General features: G+C 36.6%; 1 protein-coding gene across 2 annotated transcripts in view; it reads left to right on the top strand.

Annotated features, from left to right (window-relative positions):
- The window catches only part of ITGA8 (integrin subunit alpha 8), a 125,974-nt gene that overhangs the window by 41,669 nt on the left and 60,391 nt on the right, over window positions 1–23,914 (top strand). For both annotated transcript variants that reach the window (XM_049798484.1, XM_049798485.1), the window contains exons 14-20: window positions 4,749–4,794; window positions 6,854–6,961; window positions 14,131–14,186; window positions 14,692–14,846; window positions 15,981–16,118; window positions 16,587–16,654; window positions 17,644–17,791. In XM_049798484.1, coding sequence (XP_049654441.1) covers window positions 4,749–4,794; window positions 6,854–6,961; window positions 14,131–14,186; window positions 14,692–14,846; window positions 15,981–16,118; window positions 16,587–16,654; window positions 17,644–17,791 — 719 coding nt within the window. The remainder of the gene's footprint in view (window positions 1–4,748; window positions 4,795–6,853; window positions 6,962–14,130; window positions 14,187–14,691; window positions 14,847–15,980; window positions 16,119–16,586; window positions 16,655–17,643; window positions 17,792–23,914) is intronic.

Below are 23,914 nucleotides of genomic sequence, written 5' to 3'. Positions count from 1 at the left end.
TGGTGGTTGTTTGTAGTATTTAACTAAAATGCTTAAGTAAACTTGGCTGAACTGGAGAATCCTGTGTCCTTTATTGTGGTCAAGCCTTAAGTAATAGCCATTTAAAGAAAATTTTATTCTGCACCTTTTCTGTTGAGATTTGGGAGTGTAGTGCTCTCTGGAATCCTAGAAAACAAACAGAAATCTGATCATGGGCTTTTTTGGCACTTGGTCCACTGAGGGAAATAAAAATCAAAAAGGGTCACAAAGATTTTTTAGCAGAGTTTCCAGTTACGCAGTTTTCTCACTCTCTTTTATGAAATTTCCATTAGCACCTGTACTTAGATAGCATTCTAATTGTTTTCCAGTTCCTATTTATACTATGCAATTAAACTGACAGACTACACAAAGTGATGTTTAAAGCTGTCAGCAAATCATTCTGAGTCCATAAAGTCAACCTTTTCCTGCCTGTATCCTGGTAGAGTTGCAGTGGGGAAGTGACTCAGCTATCCTTTCATTTTTGGGTTGCTCACAAGTGAAGTGTGTGCCAATTATGTAGTCCTCCATTGGCTGTTGTTCTTGGCCACTGTCCCCCACGAAGTGAGATGAGGTATCGTGCCTTGGCAATTTCTCTTGGGATTGTTGGACAGACTCCAACCAAGTGTGGGGTGCTGAGCATGCTGCATGTTCCTCCCTGCTCAGACTCCCTGGGGCTGCATCTCTCACAGGGGGCGGAGATGTCCCTTAAAAATACCAGGGGATCGAAAAATTTCCTGAAGTTAATAAATGAATATAACTTGTTGAGACTGAAGGTAGGACTTTGTTGATCTTCCTACTTCCTCCAGTTGGTTGAAGGCTTAGTCAGCATGATGGCAAGTTTCTGCCCTTTATCACATGGTGTTTCAGGTCTGGCACAGCCACATGGCAGAAGGTGCAGGTAAAGAGACCAGCTTATCCACTGTGCCTTTCATTGCCATTTGTGAATACTCTTTCCTTAAATTTTCATGATATTTTTATCTCAGAAAATGGATTTTCTTCACCAGACAACATCTTGCAAGACTTCCTTTCAGAGCAAAGTAAAATGTAAAATAAACATTAGGATTGTTTAACTTCGCACGGTGCCCCTTGACTTAAGTACATGCCAAAGACACTTGTTTCAGGATTAAGCTCTGTGAACTCCACTAGTTGGAATTTTAGTGCATACAACCCTCAAGCTGTGTTGAAATGCAAGTTGAAAATTCCTTCAGAGTCACTCCATGCTTGTTTTCTTAGTTTTTTGCAATATGGTTGTGACCCCACAGCTCATTTATTCCACAACAGCAATGAGGCAGAAGCACATGGCTGCTGTCACCAGCCCCTCCATACAGATCTCTGCTTCTCTGAAGGGTAGCAGCTGATAAAGGATCTTCTCAATGAGAAGACATAGGCAAAGTGGTCATTTACTTAAATCTACGGAGTCACTCATCCTCCTGAAAACATGAAATATGAGAAAAGAAGTGAAGGACATTTTATGATTCTGGTATTTCTCTCTCTTTCTCTCTTTATTTAGACACATTTTAATCTGGGCTTGAAAAAAGCCCCTCACAAATGCAAAGGAGCAAAGGTTTTCATATGCTTTTCTTCAGGCTCTGTTTGGAAGGGTTATAAGTAGTTAAGCTGGCTTTTTTTGCTATGTAATTCCAAATTGCTTGTTAAACCCTTATTTTTCAGCTAGTGACCTTTGCATCAGTGATATGGCGTGTGTAGCATTAACGAGCAATGACTGAAGACAACTTCTCTCTATTTTTAGGAGGGAAAAGTTGCCAAACTTCAGATAATTTAGACATCTCATGCATTTTTTCTTAGAAATGATTGATAACTTTTCTTCTGCATAACACAACAAATTCAAATTCAAAACTTCAGCTTATAAATGTGTTCTGATTTGATGTGTATTCAAATCTCATAAATTCATATCAACGTCAAAACTGTTTCCAATGATAGGTATAGGAGTTGCACTCCACAAGGCAATGAAAGAAAGAAAGAAGACTGAAACTATTGCTCTGTAACAGGAAAAGTAGAAGCAAAGCAAAATCCCTAATGGATCTTCCAGTGAATACTCTGATTGAATATATAATGACTTTGTCCTTATATTAGATCGTAGATGTCACTAGTCGGTATAAGTATGTTTTATTGTTTGCATATTCATTCTTAAGTCCACTTTTCCTGCTTAGTGGTTTCACTCATTCAAGCTCTTTGGCTTAGGCCAATTCTTAAAGGACATGTCAGGGAAAAAAGTAAGAGCTTCCAAACAAGAGCAGGATGAGCACAGTCCTGGCTGCCCTTAGAGTATGCTCATGTATGGCCTTTGTGATGGTGCCATGATTGAATGTCCTCATCTTTTTTGCTGTGTCTCCAAACCTGGCTGAGGTGGCAATGCAGGAAGACTGCTCATGGAAAACCAGTCTTTTGGTGGCTGGGGCCCACCATTGCTCCTCTAGACCCATTACCTTTTGTCTTCAAATAAGTTGGGCTCTGTCTCAAAGAAACCAGGATTTCACTATTAAGCAAATGTACAAAATCCCCTTTAATATTAAAGTGGGGATGCTAAGATAGCAGGGACCTATGTCCGCACAGCTGTAGATACTGAAATGAAGAGTTCACTTGTACTAGTGAGGCTAACTATTTCTGACAGACTCATTCTTTTTATCTTGAGATTCAAACAGGCTACATTTTATTAAGCTTACTCAAGTTGTGTGTTCAAGCTTTTCCTTGTGCCCATGAAGGGTTGGACCACTTTATTTTTTAATGAAAGATCAGATTATGAAATTATCACAAGACCAGGTTCTAGATAAGTCTTGGATATCTACCTGTTTTGTGTCTGCCATAACATAGCCCTGTACTGAAACCTTTTGAGTTATCAAGTCTAGTATGAAACAGTGCATATTCTAAGTTAAGTCTGTTGCAGAATTCATAAAGAGCATCCAGCTGGGAACAACAGAACAGAAACCCCTTCCTTCTTGTCTTTCACTTTCTGTTCATAACATAATGTTTCTTTTTCCTTAAAAAAAACCAACCAACCAAAGAAACAAACAAACAAACCACAAAAAAAGCCCAAACACAAACCCCCCAAAAACCAACAGAATATTAAATCTTTTGCGGTTGCCATGGTTGCTGCTATCAGAGAGCTTCCAGGGAAAGTTCTGCCATGTGCGCTGTGTAGCCCTTATGGTGATGGCTATGTCTCAATCAGTTGTTTATTTAAGTAAGTGGAAAATCTCTTTAGGTTTTGGTACTGCGTGCAAGTTGTGTATAAAAGCTGCTAATGAAAAGGACTCATAAAAGTCCCAAAAAGGAGATAGAAATGACACTAATTTTCTTCTGCTATTTAAAGTGTTCCTGAAGCATATTTCACTAAGGCCAATGGAAGTAGAAAAATGTAAATGTTGTACAAAAAGAGGATCAGACCCATAAACTGTCCATGCCTACTCCTATTAGGACATTACTCAATGGAATTCATTTTAGGACAGGCTGTTGCTCATGTGGAGTACTTGTTTAAACTTGTGAAATCCTGACCCTCTGAAAGGCAGACAGAGCATTGGAAAACACACTGCCAGACCTGGCCCAAACCCACCTAGCTAATTAGCATCAAACCTTTGTATTTGCATTATGCTCGATGAATTCAGGGCTTCTTAAGCAAACCAGTGCTCAAACTATGGAAGCAGCAATTAAGGGTTTATTTACAACTCTGAATACTGGTTTAATTAAGTCATTTAGGTCAATTTAGGTTGCCAGTCTGTACTACTGCAAGGTCTGTTTTAAGATTCAGTCTACTGAATTGCACATGTGTAAATTGTATGATAACAACAGTGAACTGAAAGGGGTGCCCAGGCAGACACAAGGGGGTTTGATAATGAAACAAAGCTCTTTCCTTTTCTTGAACTGCGCTCTAGCTAGGGGCAGCAGGAAAGTTGATCCTTTGTCCTCACTGCTTGGCTCCAGCTTTTCTCCTGGAGGCCTGAGTGGTCCAGCAAGACAGTCTGTACCTTTCCAGAGACCCCTGTGTGGGGACTGCAGGCAAAAAGAGGAAATATTTGGGCTTGTAGATTCCCAACCCAGGCTGGTGTCCAGTAACAAGGATGTGCCCAAGGACTGGTACAGCGCTTCTGTTGTTGACTCCATCTGTTCCAAATAGTGACTGATGGGGAAAAAGATGGCTTTAGATGGATAACTATTCTTAGCACATGCTGCTACAATGCTGAAAACATTAGAAACTATGAAACCAGCCATCCTCTCACCTGTGCGTTGTATTTATGTTCACAGAGATGTAATGCTTAAATTAATGAATAAATTACTTGGAACACAAAGCAGGATGGGAAGGATTGTCAGGAAGGAACACCATAAATTTTCAACACAACCTGTATGAAAGTGATAACAGAGTGGTTTGCATCTTTTTGTGTAATAGGCAATTAATGGTTTGGAATAAAATGTATAGGGGTTAACAGCATTCTTTTCCCCCTTTAATGCAAGTTGGAGAGAAGCGAGATCGTGGCATGGTGACATTGTGTTAAATAGATTGGCACGTACTGGATACAACCAAGACATTTATGAGCCCATCTCTGACAATGTGAAATGTTTTCTTTCAGGTACACTGTTGAAAGAATTACTTAGAAAGGAATTACCATATATTTTTTATGTTATTGCATTCTTAATGTAAATGGTCTAATTTAGGCTGGAAAAAAAAGTATGAAAGGCTTTTATCTAGTTCTTCTGAAGCTGTTTTGTTTTTCCAGATTTAATTGTAGGTGCATTTGGAGCTGGAAAAGCAGTTATTTACAGGTATGTGGTAAATACAGTGGATTTATATTTTTTTTACAGCTTTGGTGGGAGACCTGCAAAAAATCCAAATTTCCCATTCCTGTGTTTCCTTGGTGCAATGTGTAAAAGATGCTCATTAGAGATGATAAATCAAGCATCTTGTGAGAAACAAATGCTTTTTTTCCCATGCTCAAAACTTGTAATTTTCAATGAAAATTTCCATGCTTAGTCTTAGCTCAATAATCTTCTTCTGGAATGTTTGAATCCTCAGTTAATTTTAAATAAGACAAGAGAAAATGTTGTCTTTTCTAACTTTAAAACAGTCACACACATTCGTATACAATCAAACAGTTCTTGCTACAGCTCATCGGAGAGAAATTTAAAAAGCATAACACTGAAAATTAATTTCTTTCATGGAGGAATGGTACTAGTAAGAAATTTTTGAGTGACTGATTCTTCAGAGGTCAGGTACATTAAGACGTGAATGATGTATTGAAAGTAAACACTGCTGCTTTTCGCTTCAGTTTAGAAAAAGTGTACAAGATCCCATATTACAAATCACAGTTATTGCTGACTATGGTTTTTCACTAAATGCACTGTTAGATTAGCAGTATTAATTAAAACTACCAAATACATAAAGAAAAATCTGCTGCTGCCCTCTTAGTCCAGCCATGCCAACATTCATTGCATTTAAATATTTACCATCCATTGCTGCAACAATATGGTCATATTTCTTGATTCCTGTCTATCTTCTTGTCTATATTCCCAACAGTACCTGACTGAGAGAAGGCATGTTCTGCTTCCCAACTGAATGTTTGTCAAAACATAAGAATTTTGTAAAACAGGAATGTTAGCTCATTTTAGCTAAGACTGTAGGTGCAGAGTAGACCTGATTTTCCTACTGCCATATTAAAGAATCATGCAAATACTTTGCAGTTCATCACTTTGCAGTGGCATGAATGACTGCACAGGATGTGAAACATTGGAGTATTAGACCCAGTGTGTATTTTAGATAGCAATAAAAAATGTGTTCTATTTAATTTAAGAAAGCGCATAGCAGGAGGTCCTCAATCTTTCAGTTTCCTGGCCAGAGTGTATCAAATATGCAACTTGTCATATTGGAGAAACAGAATTTTATTAAGTGAAATTAGCTAGAACAAAAGGTTTTTCCCTGTTGCACAAAAATGAAGAACGTAAATTTTATTTAAATATTTTGCTGAAGTAATATAGAGCAGTAATCATAAAGCTCAGCTGTGGACTAAAATATGAGGGGAGTAATTTTGTAATAAGCTGGTTTTGCCAGGATTATTTAAGTTACTGTAAAATAGTACTGCTGTCTTAAAAACCCCAGAATTTAGACCCTTTTTTTGTTTTCACTTGTCTTCTAAATTACTCTCAGTTACAGATTATCTCATTATTTAATAACAGATTGTTATTCAGAGGGATGGTTCCCATCACCACAACTATATATTCACATACTCAGCAGAATTTTGTGATGATTATTCCTGGTTTCCACAGTCAATTGTCTCAAGACATGTCACACAGAATTTACTTTATTATTGGCTCAAGATATGCTAGATCAACTTCTACTTTAACCAAATTATGTTCATTTTTTTAAGAATCTTAAACAGAGACAGCAAGTCTAATATGTCACTGTTAATGGAGACAGCATAAAACAAATCCAACAGTATAAAACAATGGCCAAAGGACTGCTGTAAATCCCCAAAGGCAGACTTTGTCCCTTTGTGAAAACCCAATGTGATTAAATGTGTCTGATGTGCCTCAGTCCTAGGACATACCTATTGTTAACTATAGGATACTGTTTCAGTGATGTTGTTAACCTGTCATTTTTTTCATGAAGAACTTTCAGTATGTCATAGTAGGAGGTATCACAATTTCCAACCAAAAAAAAAAAAAAAAAGTTCTTTTGGCTAGGAGCAGCATTATAAAAGTGTTTTCTCCCAAGTAACCCTACATTTCCAGATCCTTTGTGGCCATCTGAGTTAAGTGTTTTCTCTGCTGGAACTTAGGTACTAATGTGCTCCTTCTGTATGCAGTGAACCTTATTTCTGTCCCTCAGAGCCAGACCTGTTGTGACAGTGAATGCTCAGCTCATTCTGAACCCCATGATTGTGAATCCAGACAATAAAACTTGTCAGCTCCCTGGCTTTCAGCTTTTGGTCGCCTGGTAAGTTCACGATTAGACAAAAAACATCCTCATTCTCTTTCTCAAATAACTTCCTATTCCTAACTTTTCTTGCAGCTTTTTGTTGAACTTGTTCAAAGTTCGAAAAAAATGTTCAGGCATGCTATGAGCACAACAAAAAAACCCTGTATAGAACAGAGTTCTTTTTGATATCTTCTAGTACTTCACAGATTCTCAAAATGAAGTAGCTAAAAGTTGAGTCCTTTGATACATGGAGTCTCCTTCTGCATAGGAGGATGCTCATTGTCTCCTAGGATCAAGCTGCAAATTCATATGCAGTGTTTGGATGAATGAAACATGAAACAGCTAAGACAGACAAAACACTGAAACACTGATCTGTCAAAACATGCATCTTTGTTGAGAAAATGTAACAGAGAAAGTGATGCAAAGACCTGGTGGGCCCACCATTTTCTGTTAGAGAGAGATCTCAGTTCTTTACGGAAGAGGGAAGATACCTGGCTAGCCATCCTGAGAGCAATTCACAGGATGTTGTTTCTGGCTGCCATTAGTCGGAGGAAAGCTTTTTTTAGTGCATTGTACAGGACAATGTTGCATATATCTTTAAGAGCGAAACCCTCCACCACAGTAGCATTTAACTTTGAAAAGAAAAATTACATTCAAAAACATGAAGCTAATTAAAACAATTTAAGATCTGTTACAAATATAAAATGCTTGCAGGACAGTTGGAGGCTATCTAATAGCACATAATACCACATAAAGGCACATTTACTGCACTAGAAAAACAGTCATTTAGAAAGGACTCGAGGAACAGTTGATAAAAGTGGCTATAACAAATACATAAGATACTGTTTAAAAGTGGAAATCGTAACAAATGAGGAAACTAAAACCAAAACAGAGCATAAACATGTGCAAGTTGAATATAAAATACAAGTAAGTCCTTCCAGAAAGACTGTGAGGAACAGTTTGCTAAGACATAAAAACTAGTCATATCATTTTATTTAAACACACTAGAAGCAGAAAGCCTGCCAGGATGTGGGCTGGATGGAAAGAATGTCAAGGTGTAAAGGAGGACTCCAGAAGATAAGGTGCCTGCAGAAATTTTGCACTGCTTTTAAATCAGAGGTGATCAGAGGGATTCCCCACACTGGAGACATTCCTGATAGGAGATGAGTTCTAAGATTCATCTCAAATGTAAAAGTCAGCAAAAGAGTTTTTAGAACAACTTGATAAATACAAAATCATGACCAGAAACAGTTCCTTTAAGAGTCATAAAGGAACTTAACTCTGATACACTTAACCCACTAAATATATGGGTCTTCAATGCATCTGGGACGGTGCTGTCAAGAGATTTTCACTTTTGCTCTATTCTTTTACACTGTGGGACTTCTCATATTTGTCATAATGTTCCTCATTTCTACATCCTGTTTAGAAAATTGTCCATCTACAGAGCAATGTAGAAGGCACTCAGTAAAACTATGCAGTCCCAGAACTTTAAAAAGCTTTGGCCTTTCTGGAATAGGATCCACATCAAGATCCATCCTGATTTTTTGATTCAAGCACCTTTTAATAGTTGATGTAATAGAGAATTTAAAATATCAACACTGGGCTGAAGCATGTCCATTGATGCAAATCATGTGTTTTTCAGAACTGTAGTTTTTAAGACCTTTTTAGAGTGCTTTATGCCGTAATGGAAAAGATTTTAAAACCATAACATTTACCAATAGTTTACTGAAAGGAAAAGGTGTTTTTCTGCACAAGAGAAATAAATAAAAACATCTCTGTTAAAGAAGTATTCCTGCTGTGAGATACTGTTTTAAAAAGGGATAAAAAACCAAAGTATGCTCCTTTAACATGTAGGTTTTTCATTACTTTTCATTTTTGTGTTACAATAAACCAGAAGATGTTTTGTTCCTATCTACAAGAGTTTTAACAGGAGCATAATTTAATTTCTGTCTGCTTTATTCTAAAATACTTTTCCCTAAAGATTTAGTTCATATTACAGAATGACTGAAGAGCAGCTGCAATTTTCCATGCCGTAATTTTTCTCCTTAGTTGATATAAGCTTGTATTGTACATATGAAAACAATTAGTAGGGAAAGTCCAACAGGCAAAGAATTCCTCGATCCCATGGGATAGATTTCTGTATCTCTTAGCCAGCTGTGCAACTTGTATAAAATGTCTACCAACTGACACTGCAAAATTAGAATGAAATGAAACCTCCTACCAGAAAAGTTTCAGGAATTGTGTATGTATGAATAATGTGGATTACTGTACATTTTCAAGTATTAGGAAAATATTATTTTTGCCATGGTATAAATTGGAAAGATGAAGCACAGAGGAAACATGCACAAAAAGTCATTTTTATGCACAGTCCTAAGAAATATACAATTCTTTCCCAAAACTAACAAATTTAGAACAAATTCTGCAACTCTGAAGCTATTAAAGAAAATGTAAAAAGATTTTTGTGTTGTTAAAGCATGAAAGATGAAGATTAATTTCTGTAAAAAGGGGTAAATAAATAAAACATTTACATTTTGCAAAAGTTGTTTCCACATCATATTCAGTCCAAGACTGGGTTCCAGCTATCAAGAGGTCTAATTTATCTCTGCACTGATATTTTTATTAACATTTTAGATCTGATTATCCACTAGCTGCTTTGTTGCTACTTTGTGCTTAAATTGTATCTGCAAATTTTATTTACTCTGCCTCTCACTAACTTAAGATAGTGTGCAAATAGTGTTACTGCCATTTGGCAGAGGAGCAAGAGGTCAGAGAAGTTACCTGACTTATCAAAAACTAAGTAGCACAGAAGTGTCCAATCATGATAAAAAGTCAATTTGCATAATATATTTTTTATTTGTTAGTGCTTTTCAGGTTTGGATGTCTAATCTGAGATGTGCCTTGTAGGCTTCTTCAGGGAACCAAGCTATCCACCTTCTTTAAGCCCACTAAACCAGAGGCAAACTGCTTAAAATTTCTGATCCTCAAGTTGCTACTATCAAAAACTAATTTGAAAAATTTTTTTCATTCTTTTATCTCCAAGTGTGTTATTATTAAAACAGTAATAAAATATTTGTGTTTTGACTCAGCTATATTCAGTAAATGAAGCATTTCTACATATACTTCAAAAAAAGCTGAATACAAAATTCCTACCACAAATATAAAAATCCAAAAATAATAATGTTTCAACCCTTCCTAACTGCATAATTTTTGCACTATTTTTCTAATTTCGCTGCTTTCTACTGCTAGTATTTTCTTTTCCCATTGACCTAATTTGAAACTGGATGTGATTGGTGTCCCATGGATATGGACCTAAGGGCCTTTGTACTTCGTTCCGATGAATTTGTGTGAGATTCACCACAGACTGTTCACCAGCCTGACTCCATGAGTCAGATAGCAAAGTCAGACGGCCAAGAGTCAGAAGATGCATACCTCACCCCCCAGAAGCTGATGAGAGGAAAGTAGGCAGGTGGTGACAGTTGCTACCCAGGAAGCCCATTGCTTTGTTGCAGAGCTCTGCTGTGCCAGGAATGTAGCTGGATAATTTGATGGTTTTAGTTTTAGTAGCCCTAGAGACATCCAGAAAGTAGTCATTTGAGTTATCTAGTAGCCCTTGTGTTACCACAGCCTGGCCACGTGTTGTAGCCTAGCCATGGAAATCCTTCAGCATTAAAGGTCTTATGTTGGTCATTGTGGGTCACTGGGTTAGACTCTGGCATAACAAAATCTAAAAGCAGGCCAAGTGGTAGAGCATCATAATAGAAGTATATTGACTTGTTTTTATGTATTCTTCAAAGAGGAAACAATTTGTTTAAAGGTCATTCATCAGTAGACAATAACAGCTTCTGCTATTCTTCTGTAGAGGTTTGTGACCTTGCAGTTTGGGTACCAGCCTCAACACAGAAGGGAAGTTCATAGCATCAAAGCTGAAAATGCCTTTCTGCCAAGGCATTATCCATTCTTCCTCTCCATGTGCAATCCTGTGTGCTAAAGAAATTGTTAACTATGACAAAGGATGTCTGGTAGGATCTGGTGATTCCATGCTTTTCACTTCCTGAAGTATGTTTCCTATTTTTTTCACCTACTAGAATAGCCAGACCAAAATAAATTCTTTCTGGTACAAACTGCAGTCCGGAAAACATTATTTGGGGGTAACTGGCTTTTTTTATTTTCTAACAATTAACCATTTTGAGAAATATTAGGTAATTTAGTTTGACTTCTAAAGAGACTACTCCCATATATGTCATGAGTAGTTTTGAAGAAAGAAGAATATTATTAAGCTTCTTGTTCTAATAATATTAAAAATGTTTCTGTCTACCTGAAGAACATAAAATTATTTCAAATAAACTGCTTTGTTGCCCCAAGATTACCAGGAAAAGCTGGTGTGTTCACTTTTAAGGCTTTCTCTCTATTTTGTAGCTACAGTCAAATACTATTTAAACCATAAGCTTATAGTGATGACAGACACTGCAGAATAAATGCAATGTGGGGATCTCTTCAGAGAGGCAAGATTGATAGCACATAGAAGTTCATATGCTTTAGGATGATGGAGTGTTTCCCAGTTGTTTCTTATCTGCTGAAGTTTTCTTCCTTTGATTGTTAATTGTCTTGTTTGGTTGATTGCTCCTATAAGCAAGCTTGAAAGCTCAGCTGTTATATTTCTTACTGTGCCTAAGAGTCAGATCTTAAATCTCAGAAATCCTTTAGACTCCTGTCCTCTTTTGTGGTCTGCCTTTCCCTCTGCTTTTCTTTTTCTCACAGCTAAAGCACCCCTCAGCATCTCCACAGCATATTCTTGTGGAAGTGATGAGCGTATCTAAATTTGTCTGGGTTCGTGATTGAAATCCGTGATGTTTTTAGAACTATTTCTGAACTAAATATCCATAGAATAACATGTGGCAGAGTTCTTCTAAACACATAGTCTTGCTTCTTGCATGGCCAGGGACTGGGAGACTAATAAACTCCAAAGTTTTGCTTTTTTGCACGGGCATTCCTTTTTTGACAGGCTCTGCCTGGAGTGGAAGGATTAAATGCTGGCTCTTATAGTAATGCTTAAGAACATGACTTTGGTTATCAAATGTGTATGATGAATTATTCTGTTCATTACAGTAAATTAAACGTACACTGAAACTGTGTTGTTTAACAAGCAAAGCGTTTCAAGCTGGATTTTTAACTGAACCTTTTTTTAAACATGATGGTGCAAAACTTCTGTAAGACCTCCAAAGCGACATCACCGAGTTTAATACATGATGGCAGTTCATGACTTTACATTTGAGAAAATACACTCTTATACTATGACATGTGAGACTGGCCTGTGAAGCCTGATGTCTAAATTGCATTTATGCAATTACACAAGCTTTTCTCATTTTTGTTGTTCTTGTTCTTGTGTACTAGGAAATAATCAGTTCTTGTCTTAACTCATAATTATAAAGAAATAGGAATGTGACTGAATTTGCAATTTCTGCATGGACTGTAACGTCACTTGAAGGCTGCAGTTTTAAGTAGAGTTTAATGGCATAAGGCAATTTTTTTGCACAAGAGGAAAGTGTTTAATAAGGTCATGAGAGTGACATGAATCCCAGATGTGGCACTGTTTCATTACATTTGTCAGAGGAAGCAAACATGCAACTAGAATGGGATTACAAGTTATTTTAAAGGTTATGTTACTGGTTTTGAATCCACTGCATGGAGAAGTTAGTATATAGTATAACAGTAGTGATGAGATTAGGAACAATGGTTAATTCAAATAAGTTTTTATTTAACAAAAGCTGATTTCACATCTTCCAGTGCTGACCTACAATCCATGTTTAGCTGAGCCTTCCATATACAAAACAAAACATTTTCTGAAGCCATGAAAGTATTCTTTAAGAATGATTGGTAACCAGGGGCACTTGCAAGTTTTAAGAAGTCACAAATCTTTCACCTGAGCAATTTTGTTACATTATAAGGGACTACTTTGGGAAAAATAGCATGGGGAACTAAGTCCTTGTGGAGTGTGACAGCAAAAATCAAGAGCATCTATCCAGTGACGGATTTCTTGTTTTGTCACTCACTGGGGGAGTATGCCCTGCTAACAGCCTCAACGAGCATCATTATAACTGTTTCCCTAGCCACCCAGAATAATTTGTGAAAGCTTTTTTTAAAATGTGATTCAGTTAAATATTTACATAACTTGCATAGATTCCTTATGAAGTGAAACTTTTCTATAAGCATTTATAATTTTTAGGTTTTTAAAATTAATTTTTATAGTAAGTCTTGTTAGAAGGTATCAGCCCATTAAACTATAAAAGGCTTTTCCTGTCAGTTGTTGAGTATAACTGCAAATCTATTCGCTGTCTTACAGAGAAATGGAAATAAATGTTTATTATGAGAAATAACTAATTATGGCTGAGGTGATGTTTGGATAATAGTTATAATTATGATAAGAATATTGCTAGGCTCAAAAAAGCTTGCTATACATTATGAACAGGCAAATGAAAAACAATTAATTTATAATGTCTTGCACTGTGTAGAATGTGTTGCATTAGCATACTAAATAATGCACATGAATAACCAGTTTCTCTATGGTTTGATTTAGGTCATGTACCTGCTAACTTCTGCAAAACTTAGCAAATTAAATACAATTCATTCTGGTTAGTCTTGTGCCACAAAAATTGAACAATTCAGTTGGTATGTTTGTAATGAATTATAGCCTCTTGAAATCATGTAAGTGTTATAGTAATGCCAGTGTAATATGTTGGCATCCTGTGTGTTTTGATTTGCTAGAAAACAGCTTGGGTGTTGACTACATGCTCAAGGATTTTTCTTACTTGACCATGATGAACCAGAAAGGACTTATGCAGACAGCCTCATACAAAGGTGGTTTGCTGAAGCTCAACATAAGGAACTTAACTTTGCCAATACTATTAGAAGAGTGATCTTTGTAGGCTGTCTCATGAATTAGTGGGAACAGAGACTCTTCTCCATACCTTTCCCAGGAAGGTATTCAGACCCTGTCTTCCTTGATTATTAGTGGAGCCTAGGAGACTTGCTAACTTAGTTATGGAATATCATAGGTAGCTAAATATAGATCGTGCTGAACATCTTTTTAAGAAGAGGAAAAGAAAACTTAAAAGTTATGACTTGGGAATTGCTAATTCCCGAGTCAGCTCTCTTTCTGCTAATAATTACTTCTACTTTTTTATATGTAGCTTTACTGTAAGAGTCTGCGCAGACTTTGAAGGTCAAAGTATTTCAGATGAGATAGGTAAGAAATGTTTTATACTCCTCTAATTTACTCTGGTCCACCCAATTTCAGATGTATTTTTTCATTACACCTTGAAAGAGGATAGGAGTGAGATCCTCCTAATACAAGAAAATACTGTTTAAAAGATATATAGAGAGATATATATAACACAAAGCTTGTATTATTCACTTGAAGGATTTTTGTTTCAGTTTAAGCCATTTTCCAAATAAAACCAAGAATGTACCCTGTTGGAGAATGTTCTGTTTTGGGGAAAAAAAAAATTAAAGAGACAGAAGTCCTGTACATGTGTGATCTGTAAATGAAATTAGAAAGCTTAAATTACATGTATTCCATACTTTGGATCAAAAACCAGTGTTTTGCTAAACAGACAGGCACTTAAAGCATGGATTAGTTTTGCTTGGAAGACTTTGTTAGAGTAATTGAACTATAATACATAATGAATTGTTTAATATTTTTTCTTTCCATGTTAAATAAATAAATATTTGATTTACCTGTATCCTTATAGTGCTGAAAGGTGAATTGCAATTAGATTCATTGAAACAGAAAGGAGCTGTTAAGAGGACCCTCTTCTTTGATTATCATCAGTCACATCATTACTTCTCCATTGTGATAGAAAGACAGAAACAGCTCCATTGCCAGGATTTCCTTGTTTATCTCAGAGTAAGTTGTTTAAATTATTTTGGACTGTCATCATCATTTGAGTAGTATCAGGGATTTAAAGATAATAATAATAATAAAAAAAGGAGCCACTGGAAAAGGAAGAACAATTTCCATTGTTCTTAGATCCCAAAATTACAGAAGTGTGAGATAAGAAAAGCCTCATCTGGGTGTCCAGAACATTCTTCTATCTGGGCAAAATTTCCTCTGTAAATCATTGGCTCATCGTTTGTCAATGTAAGTATAAAAAGAAGGACTCCCTTTGAAGAGTGTACAGTTCCTCTGTGTACAAATACATACATTTTGTGTTCTTCTGGAAATTCTGATTAAATACTGCATCTCCTGATAGTAAAATGCAAGATTGCTCTCCCTATAGTATTCACAGTGGGACAATCAACTAAACATCTTAAATGTTGTGCCAGTTCAGTTTCAACAAATATTTTAAAGGGGTGTCACCAGCAATATTGGCCTAAAATTCATATATTTAAAAAAATACTTTTAAGATATTTTAAAATGTTTTTAGAAAAATTGAAACTGTGGAACTCAAGTTGTGAAGGAAAAAAGGTCAGTAGTTACTCACAGCCAGAATTACCTCATGCAATTTAAGCAGATTCCAAGGCTGGTCCTAGAAATGCAGTGGGAGGTGAAATGGAGAAGTCTCAAGCAGTGTGTAAGGAAGTAACTAGGCAATAAAAGTGGTGGAGTTTTTCCATTGCTAATCCATATAAATTCTTGGTTAGGGAACAAACCAACAATATTACCTCCACAAATCCACACATGCCCTACCTCCATTCCAAAAGGAAGGTGGGCAGTAGCTGATAGGAGTTGGTTCTGTGTGTCTCTCTTAAACAGCTTCATTTTAGGCTAATGCTTTGAAAAAATTCTGAGTCTACTCAGCTCAGCCAGCTTCTTCCAGATGTGGGGCTGTGGAGGCAATGTATTCTGGGCATTCCAGTTACTGGTGAGTCACTTTGCTTTCCTAATGACATTACATACTGCCAGAATTTGGCCAGCAGCTGTCAAAGAACCATATCTTCACCTTCAATAAAGACTAAAGTCTGAATCTGTTGCATACTATACTAATCTGAAATAATTACATTAAACCATTGGTTTTTGTTATGTGATTGTCACTCACAGGATGAAACAGAATTTAGAGATAAATTATCTCCCATCAATATAAACTTGAATTACAGTTTGAATGAATCCAATGTTGAAGATAGCTTGACTATGAAGCCAATACTGAACTATTATCAGAAAAGCTCAGTAACAGAACAGGTATGAATTTTGCATTCCACATTTTTTTAATAGAAACACGAAAGCATTTACAAATACTATGTTTGTCATCATCCTTAAAACAGAATATCATGCCCAGAAATTACACAGCAAGGATTTAATTAATTCAAAATGTAAATTGAATATAAATATAGAACCAGGCAGGACTTTAAAGCATTTCCAAAACTTTGTTGTGTTCATAGTTTTGATTGCATTCTAGAATATGTAAGCTAAGTTAGTGTGAGAAAGGGCCTGAAAGATGATAATTGTTCTGCTAAGGACGCAGCTGACAGTCTAAATAGTCTCCAACTACTCATATAGAAAGGAACTTACAGAAAGGAGAGAGATTAGTTCACTAGGGCGGTGCTAGTGATATTTAAGACATTTAGGTTAGTGATATTTAATGAAGTGATTTGGACTTTGAAGCATGTACTAACTGTATTATAATTTTATTATTTTGCAACAATACAGGCTTACATTCTTGTTGATTGCGGGGAAGACAACTTGTGCATTCCTGACTTGCAGCTTTCTGCTATGCCGTAAGTTAAATAAAATAAATGATGCTGTATATAACAAAATCCAGACACTTCTAACTGCTTTACAGAATGAAATATGTAGAACACAGGTCTGTTATTTTCTATAGCTACTCATTCTTACCTGATTTCCAGGTTTTAAATTTGCACATCCAATTCATCTCGAAAACCAAGAAATGGAGAAATATACACTTGAAAATGTGTCTTTGTCAGACACATTCATGATGTTTAATGGTTATCGTAGTAAAATATAGTTTGCAAATGTTTGTTGGGAGTGATTCTAGTTCTCTGAATGCCAAGAGATAATACAAATTGTTGTTCAAAGGAGATTTTAAATTTGTTTATTTCAGTGTGCCAGTGACTTTGAACTTGGGACGCAGTTCTCCTAAACTCAGTATACAGTGAAGTAAATGAATCTCAGAATAAAAGAATTTCAAAACATGGCAACAGTTCCTCCTGTGGAGGGAGAAATATGCCAAGCAGGACAAGTGGGGAATCTCTGACAGTTATCTGACTCTGTGCCGTCAAAATCAGTACGTAACTGTGAAAGGAAAGGGCACAGTGCCATTGCAGGTCTCAGGAGAGCTTCTGTATTGTTCATTTTACAACGGCATGAGGGGAAAACTGGAATCCCACCGCCTTTGTGCCCTCCAGAAAACAATGCTGATGAGACCCCTGTGGCAAGTAATTCCCGCACTAAGTACTTCTTTCTGGTTAGAAAGTAGTCAGGATCTGAAATTTTATACCAGTAACTTTCAAGTTCTGTAGTAGTCCACTTTGATTGTCCATGGTGGTGTTTTCTCTTGACCTCTTTCCTACCCAGGTGCTGGCATATTTTTCCGTGGGGTCATTTTATATGGAAAATGTTTTATTCTGTGTTCACAGAATATTTTCCAGAACAGATGCTATGAGAGCAAAATGTCCTTGTATTTCATTCATACATAAATTGTAATTGTGCATGTTTTAACTCCTGACAAGTAGTATGTTCTATATAGAGATAAAGATCAGCTAATAATTGGAGAAGAAAACTGTGTCATGCTCATAATAAATCCAAGGAACGATGGGGAAGGAGCCTATGAAGCTGAGCTACATATAAAGATTCCACCTGAAGCAGATTACACCGGGGCTGAACGCAACAACAAGGTAAATGAAAAGCAACATGTTAGTGATAATAAAGCAGAAGAACTGAGAGTAAGGCTAACCTACATAGGCTATACCAGCTGAAAGCAGCAAGTAGAGAGGTGCCTCTTAGGAAGTGGGATTCCATTGACTCTCAGCTATCCTTGCTCTCACAGTCCAGGCTAAAGATTAGCCATGTTACTAGAAGATGAGGACAGGACCATTCTGTTCAGAGCCAGCTCAGGTCTAGCTCCTTGCTATTAACTTAGTTATAATACCACACAAATACTGTCACATTTCTCCTAGGGCTAGAGGTAATCCCATCACTCAGATTTGGAACCAGTAAACCCTACCAGCAGCAGGGAGTGATAGTTCAGAATCCCGTGAATGCTTCCAGCCTTGGATCCTGTGGTGCCAGCTCTCAGCCAGAGTTAATGAGCCCTGCTGAATCCCAGATACTTGGACACTGCTGTCTCATGCTCCCAGCACACCAGTGTTTTACCATTATTAACAGTATCCCAATCTCTGATATCCTGAATAGTTGAACATTAACTGCAGTATAAACTTGACAAAGTTGATTCCCTTTGTAGTCAATTATTTTATCTTATGGATAGGCCAAAAATCCAGTTATAATGTAAAATGTGCCAGTGTTCACAGAAGAACTAATGTTGACTGAAGTCCTGCTGAGCTGTACCAAACAGACAGTGTTTCCTTTTTGTGTCTGTTTGGTTTTTAAGAGCAAAGATGAAACACTATACTGCAAACAATCGGAGTGTTCATGTATTCTCTGTTGGACAGCAAGTCTGAATCCCCTCATCTGCACATAAATCTCCCAAGATGTTGCAACATGAGCTTGCTTTTTTCTGTCAGTGCTTGGAATGTTCAGAAGGGCCTCAAGGGTGAGAGTGGGAGAAAGCAAGTTAATTTCCTTTCTAAAGGCAAATGTTTTTAAGGAAGTCGAAAGTAACTTACAAGGTATTTCCTTATTCTTCTGTCAGTATCTTTATTAATGGGCTTTTAACCCTGTTTGAAAAAAATGACAAGAATTAATGATGTCACCAAAGATGAGAATATGGAAATTCTCTGCCACCTCACTTCTCAGAAGCATATCTTTGTACACAAAACAAATAAGACACCAGCCTCTTTCTATTGTCTATATCTTTTGTTCTCTTAACACAGCCTCGGTTTTTTTGGACTGCGATATACAAAATTTAAGTTCTCTTTAAAATACTACACACCATTATATTTTTCCTTTGTTGCTTTTTAGGAATCTTTGGCTGTTCTTTTGGCCGCTACCAAGGATGTCAGGGGAGGCAATTATTCCAAAACCCACAGCATATATTAGCACATAGCCATCATTTGGACTGGACAGAAGACACTCAGGCCTTTTCAGTATTTTAGGAAAAATTTAATTTTGTAGTGCCAGCAGGGTAGACTCATGGGGAAAGGAAGGAAAAAAGAGGTGGGACATTCTGGTGCTTTAGAAGAATAAAGAGACGCTAGAATGGGTTGGGAAAGACTGTTAATGTTCTTTTTCTTTTGAAAACAAATTTTTAAAAGCAACTTTTAAATTTTCTTCAGATTTTGTGGAAGATAAAATACATTTTTGACAAATCTGATTCTGAATCCTTCTGGATTTATAGAAAAATTGCCTTTGTTTTGCCTGCATTTATGTAGTTCACTACAACACATAATTTATTTCATGTTCTCTTACTTTTCATACTTATTCCATTCAAAGAGATGTCATTATGTTTTTTCTGAGAAGGATCAAAACATTAGTTTATCTACATTATCTACGTCATTCTTAGAGGCTTCCCTTCTGCATTTCAAGGACAGTTTTCACAAGGATTACATATGGTACTAAAAGCAAGTTTATTCTTTCTATTGTTTTTAAACTGTAAATGTATATTTTTTAAAGCTATGGTCTTCATGATATTATGGTTCCATTAAATAAACTAAAAAATTCACTTCTACGTGCATTTGGAAAAGAAATTGATATTGTAATTTTCTTCAAAAAGACAAAGCTAAAATTTTCTGGCATTTAACTGCTGTTGGAGGTTGTCTTTTGTATGTATTCAATTGCTTTTCTGTACTGCCATATGTCATCTAAAACTGCTGTGAACATGACAAAGAAAAATATACATTCTATGTAATTTAAAAACAAAATTTAGAATGAAAAAACCACATTTTTAAATTCAGACATTCTTTTATATCCTTCCTGTTCTGTTTTCTCATTTAATTCATTCTGTCTAAATGTATAAATTAAGTAGTTAGACCACTCAAACCAAGAATTAGCAGGTTTTTTCAGTTTTTTCCCAAGTGATCAGAGGTTCATGTGTTACCAGGATGAACAAATTCTTAGGGGTCATAGTATAAATGAGTATAAATTAAAGAGGGACTCAATTCAACGTGTAGGGCTTTAAAAAATATGGCAATGTGAACCACTTGACAAGAGCACAGAAGAAATAATCACAGTGGTATGCAGTAAACACTGAGGTGTATGGAAAGAAGGTCTCTCGGTCTGTTGGTACTTTGACGCATGGACCATAGATGAAAATTAACATTTTGCTGTTGGTTACAGTGGAGTCAGGATTTCACTTCTTATTTTTATGTTTGTGCTGCACCCTGCCAATGGGGCATCTGTGACTGCTCCTGAAATTTTCTTATTTTAATACAGAGTAATTTCAGCAGACAGGTAGATTTGTGGTAGAGCCTGTTGCAGTCATGCTCTTAAAGCTCTGCATCTAAGGATTTCATTGACTATTCAACGTATCAGTGTTTACAATCCTCTGTGTAGCTGGTTTTCTCCAAACTGCAGAATTCCTTGTATTAAAGTCAAAGATAATATTCACCTCAGAGCCAGCAAAACAGGTAGACTGAGAGCAGAATAAATGAATGTAATGCGTTGAATAAATGAGAATAATAAAAAATCACTTCATAATTTCTGATGGAACTGAAAAATCTTTAGAATCAAGCCATTCTATTATGCTGACACCATTTCAAACTATACCTACAGAGGATATTAGCCTACTTTATTATGGAGCTACTCTGCATTTAGTCCGTCTAATAGAGAAATAAATTTATCCCTTAAGTGCTTCCTGTCCAACCTGATTTTGTTGGAACAATTTGTTGGGTTATTCTGTATCATTTGAAATACACTCAGACACTGTTGAAGGCTACAAATTAACTGAAAATTCACTTGCCTTCTACCTCTTCCCTTCAGCTTTATGGAATACAATGTTTGACTTGCCTTAGTTGTCATTATCTTATCTCAGGCCTGATTCTGCAGCATATTGTACATAGACCATGCAACCATATCAACGGAGCAGCATTTTGTAGAGATGTCCATGATTGTATGCAAGTGGAGAGCCAAGTGGATGTGTGTGATCTTAAAGTTTGAGGTCAAGGATGTGATTTTGAAGTTTCCTTTATTCTTGCACATACTGATACTTCCTTCAGTCAAAAGCTGATTAATGAAATACAATGACTTACAATGAAATCAAATGTGTTATTCATTAGTTGTATTGTAGAAACTCTTAGAAGGTCCAGAGACCAGGTAAATGAGTAAATTACCACAGCTTTACTAGTTACTGGGAACCCATTGGCTTGTAATAACTGTTCATATGGATTAGGTGTGCAGTTACTGGAATTAGCTGCAATGAAAAAAAGTATTAACCACGTTATGTTACCTCACATTTTCGTGGCCAGCAGTAGATCCAGAGTATATACCTGCTGTGTGGTACATTTCTTACATTACAATACCATGACTGTGTGTTTGAACCCCAAGCCATTGCCTGAATACTGTGCGCTAACCCTTTGCCCAGTGAAAGAGTTTCCCATATTGAACATCTGAGTCCTGCCTTAGTAGCAATGGCTGGAACTGAAATTCTCATGGAATAATTAGTAGAAGTAAATCAGGCAAATACAACCCCCTAATAGGTGTTTGTTCCACACCAAAAATATTAAGTATTTTGTCTTAATTGTCTCTGCTCAGGCTGGAAACTGCAGAGTTGTTGCAGATTACAACCAGATTTATATTGCAATGGAAATCTCTGACCCATTATCCCTATGCCTTTCTGAACCAAAGCATGACACTCTCTTCAAATAGGAAAAAGACCTGAAACCTTCTTACCTGAAAATTCTTAGAATAAGTACATGGTGGCTGGCTAGATGAGATGTGATTTGAGCCTTGTGAGGACAAATACTAGTTCTTCACACATCAACTAGATGAGAAGCTAGATTCTAGCACCTGGTACCTAATGTATCACTTTTCCTCAGAAAATAAAATCAGAAGGTGTTGATCAAGGAAAAAGAGAAGGTGTTTTACTCTGCAGCCTGTCGTGCTTAACTATTCTGGCATCAATTAGTAATTCATCACTAAGACCACCAGAAGGAGTTTCAAGTTTGTAGGCTGCCTGAATTACTTCAAGCATCCAATCATTTTCTAGTTAAAATGCACCCTGGGAGCACATGTGTTAATTGTTGGGGTTTTGCTTCTGCTCAAGACTGCCAAAAAGACCATGTGTTGCTATAAAAATATAAATTGCTACCAGTGGCAGGTAGAAGGGTTATGTGGCAAAACCTTCCATCTGGCTGAGTTACATATGAATTCAGTGATACTGACAATACTAGGTATATAAGTCTCTGCTCTTGCTTGCTTCCTGCCTGGTTTTAATTCTCCCGTATTGTACTTAACCACCTCAAAAAGGCGATCAGTGAAAAAACAAAGGCAATAAATCTCAGTATTGAAGAAATTCTACCAGAGCTGACTTTGTCACATTTTTATGCTGCACAAATTAGCTTTTGTGATGGTGTTCATATATGTTCTGTGCCATTAATAATTTTCAGTCTAAAAGCATAGCCTCCAAATTGCAGAAAACCTACTCACAAAACTCTGGTTGCTCAGCCTTTGAAGGACAAAAAATGTGTGATAAGGGCTGATTTACTCTGTGCTGGTCTATGATACAGCATTAATAAAGCAACTACCAAATACAACGGTTTTCCAGACAAGTTAGGTTTCAACTGTGTTAACACCCTCTCTTCTCCTATGTATGGCTTCCCACCTCTAATTAACCAGCTGGAAAGAATGTAAAAATCCCTCACTCCCAACCTTAGAGAGGCTTGAAAGGCTGCTAGTGCACTGGACATGCTTTGTAACAAACTTTGTTTCCTCCTAGCAAATTGTAAAAGTGTCAGTGTACAATGAGGTGTGTACTGAGGGCACGCTTCACGTGGGCACCTTTTAGGACATGCCCTATCTTTTCTTTTAATCTCAGGAAATTATAAGGTCAGCATGTCCATGCTGGCTTTTACAGATAGGAATGAATTAGTAGTCAGTGGTCTCAGGATTTCCCAGGTCTTTTTATATAAAGAGGATGACCTTGCATGTATTGCTTCATCTGTGAGAATCACAAATGAGAGGAAAGGTAGTGGGGGAGCATTATAGCAACAACTAGCTGCATCCTGCTTTTACAAAGCTGGTTTACTTCTGCACGTATATGGAAGTATTTTCTTTTATTGAATATGCCAGAGAGGAAAACAGAAAAAAAACCACCAACCAAAACATTTTGTTGTTTTGTCTTACTCTGTATCTCCTAACTTCCACTATTCTGTAGCTGTTCCTCCTTTTGTACAGTCTATTTTGTTTACAGATGATAACAGCTAGTGATAAAGACTAAAGGCTTAAAAAAAAACCCAAAACCTAGGATACATTTTACATGAAGAGCTTTAGAGGGAAATTATGTGAGCGTATCCTCAAAGTTATTGAACAAAACTGCCTGAGAAATGTTAGGTACAAGCTGGACTTTGAATGAATAGTTGCTGGAAAACCAGTTAAATTTTACTTATTTACTTATTATTACTCACTATGTACAATGAAAACCTTAATTTCTGCTAATGTGAAAATCTATCTATCTCCTTTGTCACTAAACTATAAACACAGGTAACAGTTTATGTTTTTACAAAGTATTTAATATTCAAAGTACTTTACCATAGGTTGGAAAATAAAAGTTCTAAATTTGGTCCACAATAAACTTCTGCCAATGCCAGAAATTCACTATAGAGGCTTCTAGTGATGGGTGATGGATAACACAACTATTGCAATTAATGTGAGGCCTATTCTGCTCACTCAGTTTTGCCTACTCTTTT

The sequence above is a fragment of the Accipiter gentilis genome, chromosome 4, assembly GCF_929443795.1.
Source record: "Accipiter gentilis chromosome 4, bAccGen1.1, whole genome shotgun sequence".
Taxonomy (NCBI): domain Eukaryota; kingdom Metazoa; phylum Chordata; class Aves; order Accipitriformes; family Accipitridae; genus Astur; species Astur gentilis.
This window is presented reverse-complemented; position numbering and strand designations above follow the sequence as displayed.